Source organism: Gobius niger (assembly GCF_951799975.1).
Source record: "Gobius niger genome assembly, chromosome: 8".
In the NCBI taxonomy this organism is placed as follows: Eukaryota; Metazoa; Chordata; class Actinopteri; order Gobiiformes; family Gobiidae; genus Gobius; species Gobius niger.
This window is the reverse complement of record NC_136859.1, coordinates 33,172,293-33,185,470: the sequence shown is the minus strand read 5'-3', so window position 1 is coordinate 33,185,470 and position 13,178 is coordinate 33,172,293. Positions and strand designations below refer to the sequence as shown.

General features: G+C 46.5%; 1 protein-coding gene across 1 annotated transcript in view; it reads right to left on the bottom strand.

Annotated features, from left to right (window-relative positions):
- tmod4 (tropomodulin 4 (muscle)) overlaps nt 1–13,178 on the bottom strand; it is a 37,174-nt gene that overhangs the window by 10,489 nt on the left and 13,507 nt on the right. The window contains exons 2-4 of the mRNA XM_079561954.1: nt 12,408–12,577; nt 7,654–7,810; nt 5,880–5,999 (exon numbers count right to left, since the gene is read on the bottom strand). Coding sequence (XP_079418080.1) covers nt 5,880–5,999; nt 7,654–7,810; nt 12,408–12,509 — 379 coding nt within the window. The 5' untranslated portion in view covers nt 12,510–12,577. The remainder of the gene's footprint in view (nt 1–5,879; nt 6,000–7,653; nt 7,811–12,407; nt 12,578–13,178) is intronic.

The window sequence follows — 13,178 nt, the reverse complement described above, 5'->3', positions numbered from 1 at the left end:
TTTTTTTCATTTTTTTTTATTTATTAATTTTTTTTCCAATTTTTTGTCTTTTTTTTTCAATTTTTTTTCTTTTTTTCCCAATTTTTTATTTTGGGATTTTTGTCTTTTTTTGATGGATTTTTGTCTTTTTTTAATGGATTTTTGTCACTTTTTTGCTGGATTTTTGTCTTTTTTTGCTGGATTTTTGTCTTTTTTTTTGCTGGATTTTTGTCACTTTTTTGCTGGATTTTAGTCATTTTTTTAGCTGGATTTTTGTCATTTTTTTGATGGATTTTTGTCATTTTTTTTGCTGGATTTTTGTCACTATTTTGCTGAATTTTTGTCATTTTTTTGATGGATTTTTGTCTTTTTTTTGCTGGATTTTTGTCTTTTTTTTGCTGGATTTTTGTCACTTTTTTGCTGGATTTTTGTCATTTTTTTGCTGGATTTTTGTCATTTTTTTGATGGATTTTTTTCATTTTTTTGATGGATTTTTGTCCTTTTTTGCTGGATTTTTGTCTTTTTTTGCTGAATTTTTGTAATTTTTTTGCTGGATTTTTGTCACTTTTTTGATGGACTTTTTTTAAAGGCAACAAATAATCGTTTGAATAATCGTGATTTCAATTATGACAAAAATAATCGTGATTATTATTTTTTCAATAATCGAGCAGCCCTAATTAGGGATAATCCCAAACTGCTTTTTTGAGCCCCCACTCATATATATTTCATAATCATATGCATTACAAGGTACAGTCATTTGTAAGAATAATGAACAGTAGACCTATTGCACATGACAGTAGTTTCACACTTGGCAGTCTATTACAGGCCTATGTCTTTCTATCAACATGGAAGATTTGAATCCCGTTTTGAATTTTAAAGTTAAGGGCAATGCTGATAACATTTAGACAAAACATTTTAGAATTGCAGCATTTCAATCCCCTTCCCTAAACAACAGCAGCAGATGTTATAGTTTCAGCTCTAGTTTCTGCTTCTAAAGGCCCTTCCCGGCCGACTGTGTTATGTCTGTGGATGGTAAAAGGCACAAGCATAGGAGCACATGGCTAATCTCCGCTGTTGGATTGATCAGCGCAGTATCTGAATGACGTCACCGCTGATAACGGCGTTTTTGGCGGCTATTCCACTAAAACATATACAGTACAAGGGAATGCTGGTTGAGTGTAGCATGCGCGATTAGTCGAGCTATTTTTTAGCACAATCGGGAAACATGACCCAGCCCTGCTCTGCCTGAGTTTCTGCAAAGGAAACCAGGAGCTTTCCTCTGCCAGCATTAGCAGAGCTGCTGTTGTCGAAAGGCAGCTTATTCTTACCGCCCGCCTGAACCAAATGCATTTTCTCCACTTTGGCTATAGGTCAGTGTAGCACCTCATTTGAAAGCTAAGACCCACAAAACTGATCTTTTTCCCTCACGTTGTTGCCGTGTTGTCGTCATTTTTTTCAAACTCTTTTTCATCTCATTTTTTGCCACTTTTTTGTCGTTTTTGTGGCCTTTTTATTGCATTTCATCACTTTTTTGTAACTTTTTTTGCTGCACTTCACAAATGCAACAGGAGGAATTTCAAATAAAACAGGAGATGTTGCTCTGTAGTTTAACACACATCCCATATTTAAAGAAGCGGCACGGTAGTACAGCGGTTAGCGCTCGTGCTTCACAGTTAGAAGGTCCCGGGTTAGATTCCCACCAGGGACGGGGCCTTTCTGTGTGGAGTTTGCATGTCCTCCCTGTAGGTTTCCTCCGGGTACTCCGGTTTCCCCACCACTAAAAACATGTACAATGGGCCAGGATGAGTGTGTTTAAGAGTGAGCATGGGGGACGACGGATGGAAATTAGCCCACAATCTGGTCTGGCGTGTTCATTAACATGCACTGTCCCAACCAAAAAACATCAAACACGTTTTTGTGGCTTTTTTGTTGCACTTATTTTTGCTGCACTTTAGTAGCTTTTTTGGGTCACTTGTTGATTCTTTTCTGTTGTGTTTTCATCCTCCTTTAATTCTCGATTTTGTCGCCATTTTGAGGCTTTTTTCAAGAAGCTTTCAGATTTGGGTGAAACCCAAACTGGAGAAAATGTGCTCAGTTCAGGTGGGGGTTAAGAGGTTAAATAGGTTCGGTCCTCATTCTTTGCTTACCCGCTGAAAACAGAGACTTTTCTGTGTCAGGTCATTAGGAGCATGTTTGTATTGGAATAAATAAATGGGGGGTAACAGGTAATCCAGCCTCCTGGTGCAGATGTGCATGAACACGACTTCCTCATCAGTTTCTCCAGCATGCTTTCATAGGGTAACATTTATAACTCAGAAATGATCACATAAGACATGGATAACCATAAATAATATAGTGTCACGGATTTATTTTTATATTCATGCAACATAGGCCTAAGTAGCCTCACTTTTAATACCACGCCGCCATCAATGTGAGAGTTGTAAATAGCCTCGGTGTTAATGCTCGGAATAAAGGGTGACAATCAAGTCCACCACACACACACACACACACACACACACACACACACACACACACACACACACACACACACACACACACACACATGCACACACACTTAAAGTCTCTTTCGCTCATGTGAACTTGCGAAGCTGCCCGAACGATTGTCAAAAAGCCAAAAAGCAAAGTGTGACAGAGGCTAAACTGCTGGGTGATCTCCGCCTGGACCTCCTCCAGAGCCCCCCCGGGCCTCCCTGCGCCCGCTCTCCGGATTTGCCTGCCTTGCTGGGTGGTCACATCTCAGGGAAACAAAGCTATTTACTGGAGCCCGTACTTAAGTGATAGAAATCTTTCGGTGCTTTTGGTCAGTCCATCTCTTAGCCACGCGAGTATGAAGGGTGGAAGTAACGACAATTCTTTGATGAAACGGTGTGAAAAATTGTGCTTAATAAATTGTGGCAAAAATAAGGAAAGATTGTGCAAAAAAAAAAAATGGGGGAAACTAGGGAAATAAACGAAGAAAAAAGAAAAAAAAAAAAAAAATTCATGGGAAAACAATATAAGAAATGCAGGGAAAAAATCATTTAGTTGAGCTGAAACAACCAACTTCCTTTAAATACTGTAACTGGTCCAAACGGCATCAAAACTTGAATCTAAAGATATTAAGATTTTTTTTTCCAATACCAGACTGGTATAGTTTGAAGGGACTATACAGAGTTTAAAGAGGGGGTATTATGCTTTTTTTCAATCACCAGCCTTCTGTTGGTCTGTAAATGCAGTAAATTAAAATAACTGCCTTGTATAAAATGTCTCTCTCAAAATGGCTGTAGTGAATGTCTTGAAATAGGCCTCTGTCTCTTTAAGAACCTCTGAGCCTTTCCGACACGCCCCCTCCACACGCTGTCTGTGGCATCAGTGGGGAGGGGGTTCTGCTGAGGAGCAGTGGTTGGTTACTCGGCTGGTGACGAAAGCTCGGAGGCGTCTCCGGGAGGTGGGGGCGTTCCTAGGAGGACTCAGGCAAACCTATCCCTAAAATGGCCGCCATCAGAGTTTTTACAGATTACTCACAAACACGTGAATGTGCCAAGGCAACACTTCAGGCATGTTTTTAATGAGGGAATGACATAATAACATGATGTAAAGCTTGAAAAAGTTTGCCCAATACCCCCCCTTTAAAATGTTAAAATGATGTATTTTCCATTGTATGTTCCAACAATGTCCTAATGTGTAGAATGAGCCTGGACCTGTTCACCACAACTGCCTCTAAAATCCTGCACTGTCACTCAAAAAGGTGTTACTTCGGGTCTGAATTGCCGTCATGCATGCGCTTAATATAGAAGGTGCAGTTACACATATGACCTGAGGTGGCAGCAGTGAGTATAAAATTGCGAACTTGCATCTAGCCCCTTTAACAGTACCCAGCCATACTTACAAGTAATGCTAAACCAGGTCTAATAACCGCCAAAAAGCAAACTAAGCTGGACTAGACTGTGCTAAACTGGATGCAAACCATGTCTGAGTTCAAAACCATATCTCACAGGAAACCAGGGCAAGAAAACAAAGTGTGTTGTGAATGTGTGAAACCCTGACGTCTCTGCTCTGGTTTGGGACAGATACAGTATCCCCCCCCCCTCCCCCCCCACTCTCTCCTCCCCTCGTGGACCCGGGCCAGGCCTATTTATTTTGGTGTTGCTGAGCGCGGGGAATTGGAGCCGATCGCATGTTTCTGCCGTGGGCCCGGGACGGTCGGTGGGCCCGGGAGACGCCTTGGCTTTTCTCGCCGCCGGGAACCGAAACGCCGGGCGGTGCGGGCACAAAGGCTCTGTGTCCTGCTCCTATGTGGGTCAGACGCTTCACCGTGGACCTCTGACGTCCAAAAAAACAGAGGAGTCGGATGGAGCATGGGAAATGGGCTTTAATGAGGACAAATGGGTGACAGGCGAGGGGAGGTTATCACAGAGAAAACGACAACTGCCTCGGAGTCAAATATTGGTTCAGTAAAGCCTCTACGAACTGACTGGCTTTACTCAGGCCTTTATCACTATGACTATGTACATGTCTAGAAAATACTTCATGACACTTAATAATTATGGATTTTATATCTAAAAAGACAAGCTAGGAAAAATGGCTACAATCGGGTGATATTTTTCCTGAATTGAAACTTTAAAGCAGTACTAAGTGACTTGTTTAAGTGTTAATGGGATGATTGGGGGGGTTCTTTCATCTCCCCCTGGTGTCTCTGGCCAGAAAACCACTATTGCAACTTTCCCTGCACCTGGTCGGAGGCCCCAATACACACTCATAGAATCACGAAGAAGAAGCTAACATGCTATCGTGCAAAGCTAACTGCAGGCTAGCGCCACTTAAACAGTATTTACAGCCAAGTTTGAGTGAAAGAAATGATCTCCATTGTGTAATTGTATGTACAATATCCCTCTGTCCCTTTGTCTTTTCTGTCAGCGTAGTATTTACTCTCACGGACAATTAATGAGTAAAAAAACGCAACATGCTACGACACCTGCAGTGGCGCTTATGGCCTCTAGGAGCATGAGTTACTTAGTACTGCTATAAAAGAGTGTGTTTTATTCTTTTTACAGATATTTGGTAATAATCTTAAAAATCTTTCACTATTTTGTTGGTTAGAAAATGCAACCGCTGAAACACATTTTCACATGAGCTGCCTATGAGTCAATAATGAGAAAAAAAAAGAGACTGTGGCTGTAGTGAGGCTGTGGCGAGTGTTAAGTTTGCTGTGTTTTTGTGAGGTTTGGTGGGTTTTTTACTACAGAGAGTCCGCACTATATTATGGACCGAGCTTTAAAGTAAACAAGCAGCTAGCTTATGAGCTATAGACGTTTGAGACCTACAAATGTACTTAAGAGGCACCAAGAGCCCCCACAGCTGCAGCACAGTGGAGGCGTCACAAGAGGAGCTACAGGGAACAAAAAAGGGCCAAGCGAGAAGATGTTGAAAGACTGTTGTGGAGCGGAGGAAGAGGAAGGAGGAGGAGGATGACGTAACCAGTGCAGGACACCACGCTCTGAGGGACAAACCCAGGAGGAGGTCAGAGGGGTTTCCCTGCCCACAGCAGTTCAGGACTAACTCAACACCTGATTGAAATTTCATAAATACCTAAAGATGCGTGAGTGGCTCGAAACACAGCTCTCGGTCTGCTTTTGAAGAGAGAATATTGTAGCGTGCTAAAAAGTGCTAAAAAGTTGATACTTCCCTTTAAGATTACTGTATGGATCCAAACAATGTTTTTCAAATGAAATGGTCCATCACTTATTATCTAGCCACAATCAATAGTATTAAGGTAGTTTTAGCCACTGCTCTGTCTCAGTCAGTCTGTAGCACCTGCAGCTAAAACCACTTTCAAACACAGTCACATTGGCGACGTGGTGTCGAAAAGACGTGACATTATAAAATGCCGTGTTTGTTACCTGCGATATCGCACATCTCAGCGTCGGTGGCGTTCTTCAGAGCCTCCTCCAGCTCGGGCTCCAGGACGATCTGCTCGCTGGCTGGGATCTCCTTCTTCGTCTTTGGGATAAAGGTCTTTCCTACAGTCACAGACACAGACGTTTACAATGTGCTTAAAGGATTGAATGGCTAAAAATCATGTTGTTTCAATGGAAACTCCCACTAAGCCATCTTAGTACGACTTAAGTTCTCATTGTTCAGTTGTCTTAAAAGCATTTTGTGGATCATCTTGTTAAAAACACCAGTGTGTTCAGGCTTTAGGGGATTTGCAGATGAGCCCGAAATTCAAAAGTACATGTTAGTGTGTTCTAGTGGACTTTCCTTTGCTCTCATCCCTTTACGGGGCTGGAAATGTTATAACGTGAGGCTGATCTACAAAAAGTAGTAGGCTCTATGCACGCGAGACGAGTGACATTTGACTTCGAGTGTGATCTCCGGAGGTCGCGGTCCTTCCTCTCTCATTATTTTCCCAGTAATGATCAGCGATGTCTTGCACAAATCAACAAATAGTTCAAGAAAACGTCCCGGACAGTGAGGTACTGATGGGAATGCTGACTGGCTCTCAGCTGCTCAGAGTCGGACTGATGATGACTGTGACTGTATGATCCTTGTTTTAAATACAATTGTTGTTTACTGTATCACGTGTACACACCTGCTGTATTATCATCTCCTTCGGGACAATAATAAAGTTGAACCTTGGGAAATCACTGGGTACGTGTCAAATTGCGCTAGAGGTAAATACTTGTCTGCAGGAAACAGCTGTGCTTATTGAGGTAGAACTTTTGGGTAACGTTTTATATTTAGGTGTGTTTGTTAAGTATTAATATGCATTAATAACGAATAGGCCATAAATAATGTGCTTGTTATATATGTATATTTATAACTGCTAATTATACTATTATCTATTAAGATACTATTAGATAATAGGTCTACCCTAATCCTATCCTTGAGCAGATTACTAATGCTTATTAATACCTTATTAATACTTAACAAACACACACCTTAACTCATTGATTGCCAATGACGTCTATAGATGTCAATTAGGTTTTTTAATGGGCAAAGCCTTGAGCATGTCTGGTGTTAAAATCTTAGTTGTGGTGCCTGTTGCTGCCACCTAGTGACTCAATAAAAGAACTACAAGTTCTTTTATTGAGTCACTAGGTGGCAGCATCGCTCTTTCGTTTTCTCAGCTTTTTGGTCAGAAAACAGCATTTTGGGTGATTTCACCTTTTTTCCACGGACGATTACTAAAGAATGGAAAGAGGTACAAACAAACCTTTTTTTTAGATGAAAGAAGAGAGTCTAATCTTTCTTTTGGTGGGTTTTGTGTTGACATAGACCTACATTTTCTGTGGGTCTTGAAAAAACAGTCAAAATCCTGAAAAACCTCTGGCAGTGGGGAGCTCTCTGATTTGAAAATGGCTGGCAGTCAATGAATTAATAAAAAGTGATGCCGACTTTTTATTTCAGAGCTAACGGCGAGTATCTAAAATCAACACTGCAAAAAAGAAACAACTAAAAAGTATTTATTCTAAAGACAGGCCCATTGTTATCTGAGCGGCTCGTTCAAAATCTTAGTGCCATTTTAACTTTTAATTACTGTTAAATGGGTCACACATTTCGTTGGGCCGTCATTGTTTCATTAAGCTTCTGCAACGTCAAAAGATCCAGTGTTGCATTCGCGTTTCACCAAGCCCCCGGATGAATCTGCCTGTACTGTGGACTTGTGAGTACCTTTCTTCTCCCCGGTGAAGGGCACCAGGTCCTCCCGCTCCGGGTCCTCCATGGCGCTCTTCTCCAGGTGCTGCATCAGCGCGTCGCGGTCATACGGCCCCGTCGGACCCTTCTTGGTCTGGTCACGCTGCCGGAATCCAGCGGGCAGCATGGCATTCTGGGAGAACACAGGGTCAGGGGGTCGTGTTGATGCAGCATTAAGGCACAGGACCATGGAGCAGGGGAATGAGAACGGCTCAGTTCAGATTGTATTGTATTTAAAACGTACGAGACTTTGGTTTGAAAGCTACGAAAGACAAGACTGTCTCTTGGCTCCCACTATATTAGGATCGGCCCAAAGGAGCTGTCAACAATGATAACACCCTCTCTCATTTGTGAGGAAAGGAAATTACAACCTATTCTTCTACGAGAACAAATTTACGGGAGGAAACATGGGATTCACTGCCAAATCAGCTGCCAAAGCACTAGATGTTGTAAATTGGAGGAGAGAGAGGAAATGACTTTGAGTGATGCTACATGCCATTGCCAAAATGGTGACTAAACTGTCCTGCAGTTGATATACGATGAGCAGGGTTCCAGATGCTTCTCCATTATTTAGGCTGAAGTGCTTTAATGAGTTTGCATAAGTTAGAAAAATGTATATGTCAAGATGTATATGGGTACTTCTGGTATCGCTTTGAAGCACTAGTACTCATTTTAAGGTTAGGGTTGGCTATGAATAAGCATATTATTAATTAGTATGATACATATTAGTATGATCCATCCATCCATCCATCCATTTTCTTCCGCTTTATCCGGGGCCGGGTCGCGGGGGCAGCAGTCTCAGCAGAGATGTCCAAACTTCCCGGTCCACACACACCTCCTCCAGCTGTTCTGGGGGGACCCCGAGGCGACACCAGGCCAGCTCGGAGACATAGTCCCACCACCGTGTCCTGGGCCTTCCACGAGGCCTTGTCCCACTAGGACATGCCTGGAACACCTCCCGCGGGAGGCGACCAGGAGGCATCCGGAACAGATGCCCGAGCCACCTCAGCTGGCTCCTTTCGACGTGAAGGAGCAGCGACTCTACTCCGAGCTCCTCCCGGGTAACTGAGCTCCTCACCCGATCTCGGAGGGTGCGCCCAGCCACCCTGCGAAGGAAACTCATTTCGGCCGCTTGTATTCGCGATCTTGTCCTTTCGGTCATGACCCAAATCTCATGACCATAGGTGAGGGTGGGAACGTAGATCGATCGGTAAATCGAGAGCTTTGCCCTCCGACTCAGCTCCCTCTTCACCACGACAGACCGATACAGCGACCGCATCACTGCTGACGCCGCACCGATCCGTCTATCGATCTCACGCTCCATCCGTCCCCCACTCGTGAACAAGACCCCGAGATACTTGAACTCCTCCACTTGAGGCAAGGACTCCCCACCGACCTGAAGTGGGGGAGCCACCTTTTTCCGGTGGAGAACCATGGCCTCGGATTTGGAGGTGCTGATCCTCATCCCGGCCGCTACACACTCAGCTGCAAACCGCCCCAGTGCGAGCTGAAGGTCCTGGTTCGTTGAAGCCATCAGAACAACATCGTCCGCAAACAGCAGAGATGAGACTCTGAGGCTCCCAAACCGGACACCCTCCGGCCCCTGGCTGCGCCTAGAAATTCTGTCCATAAAAGTAATGAACAGAACCGGTGACAAAGGGCAGCCCTGGCGGAGACCACACGCACCGGGAACAGGTCTGACTTACTGCCGGCAATGCGAACCAAGCTCCTGCTGCGGTCATACAGGGAACGGACAGCCCTTAGCAGAGGGCCCCGGACCCCATACTCCCGGAGCACCCCCCACAGGGCACCACGAGGGACGCGGTCGAACGCTTTCTCCAGATCCACAAAACACATGTGGACTGGTTGGGCGAACTCCCACGAACCCTCGAGTACCCGATGAAGGGTATAGAGTTGGTCCAGTGTGCCACGACCAGGACGAAAACCGCATTGTTCCTCCTGGATCCGAGGTTCAACTATCGGCCGGATCCTCCTCTCCAGCACCCTGGAGTAGACCTTACCGGGGAGGCTAAGGAGGGTGATTCCTCTGTAATTGGAACACACCCTCCGATCCCCCTTTTTAAAGAGAGGGACCACCACCCCGGTCTGCCAATCCAGGGGCACTGTCCCCGACCGCCACGCGATGTTGCAGAGACGTGTCAGCCAAGACAGTCCTACAACATCCAGAGACTTAAGGTACTCAGGGCGAATCTCATCCACCCCCGGAGCCTTGCCACCAAGGAGCTTTCTCACCACCTTGGTGACTTCAGCCCCGGTGATGGGCGAGCCCACCTCCGAGTCCTCAGCCTCTGCTTCCTCATTGGAAGACGTGACGACGGGATTGAGGAGGTCCTCGAAGTACTCCTTCCACCGCCTGACGACATCCCCAGTCGAGGTCAGCAGCCCCCCACCCGCACTGTACACAGTGCTGGTGAAGCACTGCTTCCCCCTCCTGAGGCGTCGGATGGTTTGCCAGAATCTCTTCGAGGCCGACCGATAGTCTTCCTCCATGGCCTCCCCGAACTCCTCCCAGACCCGAGTTTTTGCCTCTGCGACCGCACGAGCTGCAGCATGTTTGGCCTGCCGGTACCTCTCAGCTGCCTCAAGAGTCCCACAAGCCAACAAGGCCAGGTAGGACTCCTTCTTCAGCTTGACGGCATCCCTTACTTCCGGGCGCCACCACCGGGTTCGGGGATTGCCGCCGCGACAGGCACCAGAGACCTTACGGCCACAACTACGAGCAGCCGCATCGACAATGGAGGAGGAGAACAGAGTCCACTCTGACTCCATGTCCCCCGCCTCCCCCGGAATCTGGGTGAAGCTCTTCCGGAGGTGGGAGTTGAAGACCCCACTGACAGAGGGATCCGCCAGACGTTCCCAGCAGACCCTCACAACACGCTTGGGCCTGCCAGGTCTGACCGGCTTCCTCCCCTGCCAGCGGATCCAGCTCACCACCAGGTGGTGATCAGTTGACAGCTCAGCCCCTCTCTTCACCAGAGTGTCCGAGACACGCGGCCGGAGGTCAGACGACACAACTACAAAGTCGATCATCGACCTCCTGCCTAGGGTGTCCTGGTGCCACGTGCACTTATGGACACCCTTGTGCTCGAACATGGTGTTCGTTATGGACAAACTGTGACTAGCACAGAAGTCCAATAACAGAACACCACTCGGGTTCAGATCGGGGAGGCCGTTCTTCCCAATCACCCCCTCCCAGGTCTCACTGTCGTTACCCACGTGGGCGTTGAAGTCCCCCAGTAGAACAATGGAGTCCCCAGTCGGAGCACCATCTAGTACCCCTCCCAGGGACTCCAAGAAGGCCGGGTACTCTGCACCGATGTTGGGCCCGTAGGCCGAAACAACAGTGAGAGACCTGTCCCCGACCCGAAGGCGTAGGGACGCGACCCTCTCGTCCACCGGGGTGAACTCCAACACGTGGCGGCTGAGCTGGGGGGATATGAGCAAACCCACCCCAGCCCGCCGCCTCTCCCCGCGGGCAACTCCAGAAAAATGGAGAGTCCAGCCTCTCTCCAGGAGTTGGGATCCGGAACCCAAGCTGTGCGTGGAGGTGAGCCCGACTATATCTAGTCGGTATCTCTCAACCTCCCGCACAAGCTCAGGCTCCTTCCCCCCCAGTGAGGTGACGTTCCATGTCCCGAACGCCAGAAGCTGTGCATGCGGACCAGGTCGTCGAGGCACCTGCCTCTGACTGCCACCCAGTCCTCTCCGCACCCGACCCCTACGGATCCCTCTGCGGGTGGTGGGTCCACAGGAGGGCGGGCCCACGTCGTCCCTTCGGGCTGGGCCCGGCCGGGCCCCGTGGGCAGAGACCCGGCCACCAGACGCTCGCGTTTGGGCCCCAACCCCAGGTCTGGCTCCAGGGTGGGGCCCCGGCTGCGCCATGCCGGGCGACGTCACGGTCCTTGAATATTGTATGTCCATAGAGGTCTTTTGAACTGCTCTTCGTCTGACCCGTCACCTCGGACCTGTTTGCCATGGGAGACCCTACCAGGGGCATAAAGCCCCAGACAACATAGCTCCTCGGATCATTCGGGCACTCAAACAACCCCACCACGATAAAAGTATAATAAGCAGTATATCTTTATGAGCATATTATTAATGCTTATTAGTACCTTATTAATACTTAATGAGCACACCTTAATATAAAGCGTTACTGTACTTTTTTATACTGGTACTTCTGTTATACTGTTACTTTTTCGGATACTGATACAAAAATATTTGTCACCTCGAACCAGAAAACATAACAACAATGTGTAGAAGATGTGTACGTTTGCAATATATTGTTCATCTCCAAAGTTAAGAAATTAATGAAAAAATGGGGGAAAAAGGGGAAAAAATAGGGAACATTTTGAAAACGAATGGGGAAAATATTAGTAAAATAGAAATGAGCCAAAAACAAGGAGAAAATGGGGAAAACAAGAAGAGATTTTGACGGTAGCAGAATGAGACTTAAGTGGTGAAACGCTCAAAAAGCTGCTTTAAATCTATCTAATGCAACTGTCCAGCCTCACAACTTCCATTTGTTTGCAACGTAAAACTGCTTCGTCATAATCAGTCCCTTTGAAGACGATGCCTTGTTTTTGTTCTCAGGCTGCTCTGGGACAGTGACATTTAATGAGTCCCACCAGGAGTACGGAGTACTTTTTGATCTGAACTAACAGCACACGTAAACACATACGTATTGGTCAGTACCGGGCTCTCCGTTTTACCTCGGGGTCCATCTCCTGCAGCTCATACTCCAGTTGATCCAGCTCCTCAGGGCTGAGGCCCTTGAGGAGGGCGTCCTCATCGATGTCCCTGGGGTCCGACATGGCTCCGTAGGCTGCGCTCGCGTGCACACACACTCACGCACACACACGTGCACGCTCCCGGGAGGGCACTGCAACAGAGGCGCACGGGAGGAAGACGTGAGTGCATGATTGTATCTTTTTCACGTATGGTCTTTCACACAGCATTTGCAAATCTATTTGGATTCATGCACATTTTGGCAACAGTGAAATGAGTGTCAACATTCACTTACTTATTATTACTTTTGACACTCAGTCTGAAACGTTAATTACAAGTACATACCGTCCATAGCAACAGAAATAAAAGCAAATCAAGTTGTTTAGCCTTTGGGCCCTTTGCACGGCCTGATCGAAGCAAACCCCTAAGTGTTCCAGACTGAGTGTCAAAACAAATGATAACAAATATCACAGTGTCTCAGTGTTGGCGCTCATTTAGCCACACAGTGACGTCATCTGACAAAGGTTTTAGTTTTCGTGTTGTCTGGAGCCTGTGTCCTCCTCAGCGCGAGGCTGAAGCTCAGACGGCCCAGGACCAGGGCCGGAGCTGACACAGGCAACAGAGGGACTGGACTGAGGGGGCTCCACTGGGAATCACAAATCTGGATTTTTTTTTTTACAGTAAAGAAATATATAAATATATTAAAATAACAAAAGAGTGCAACATTATTTATTCCCCTGCAGATTATTGTAATG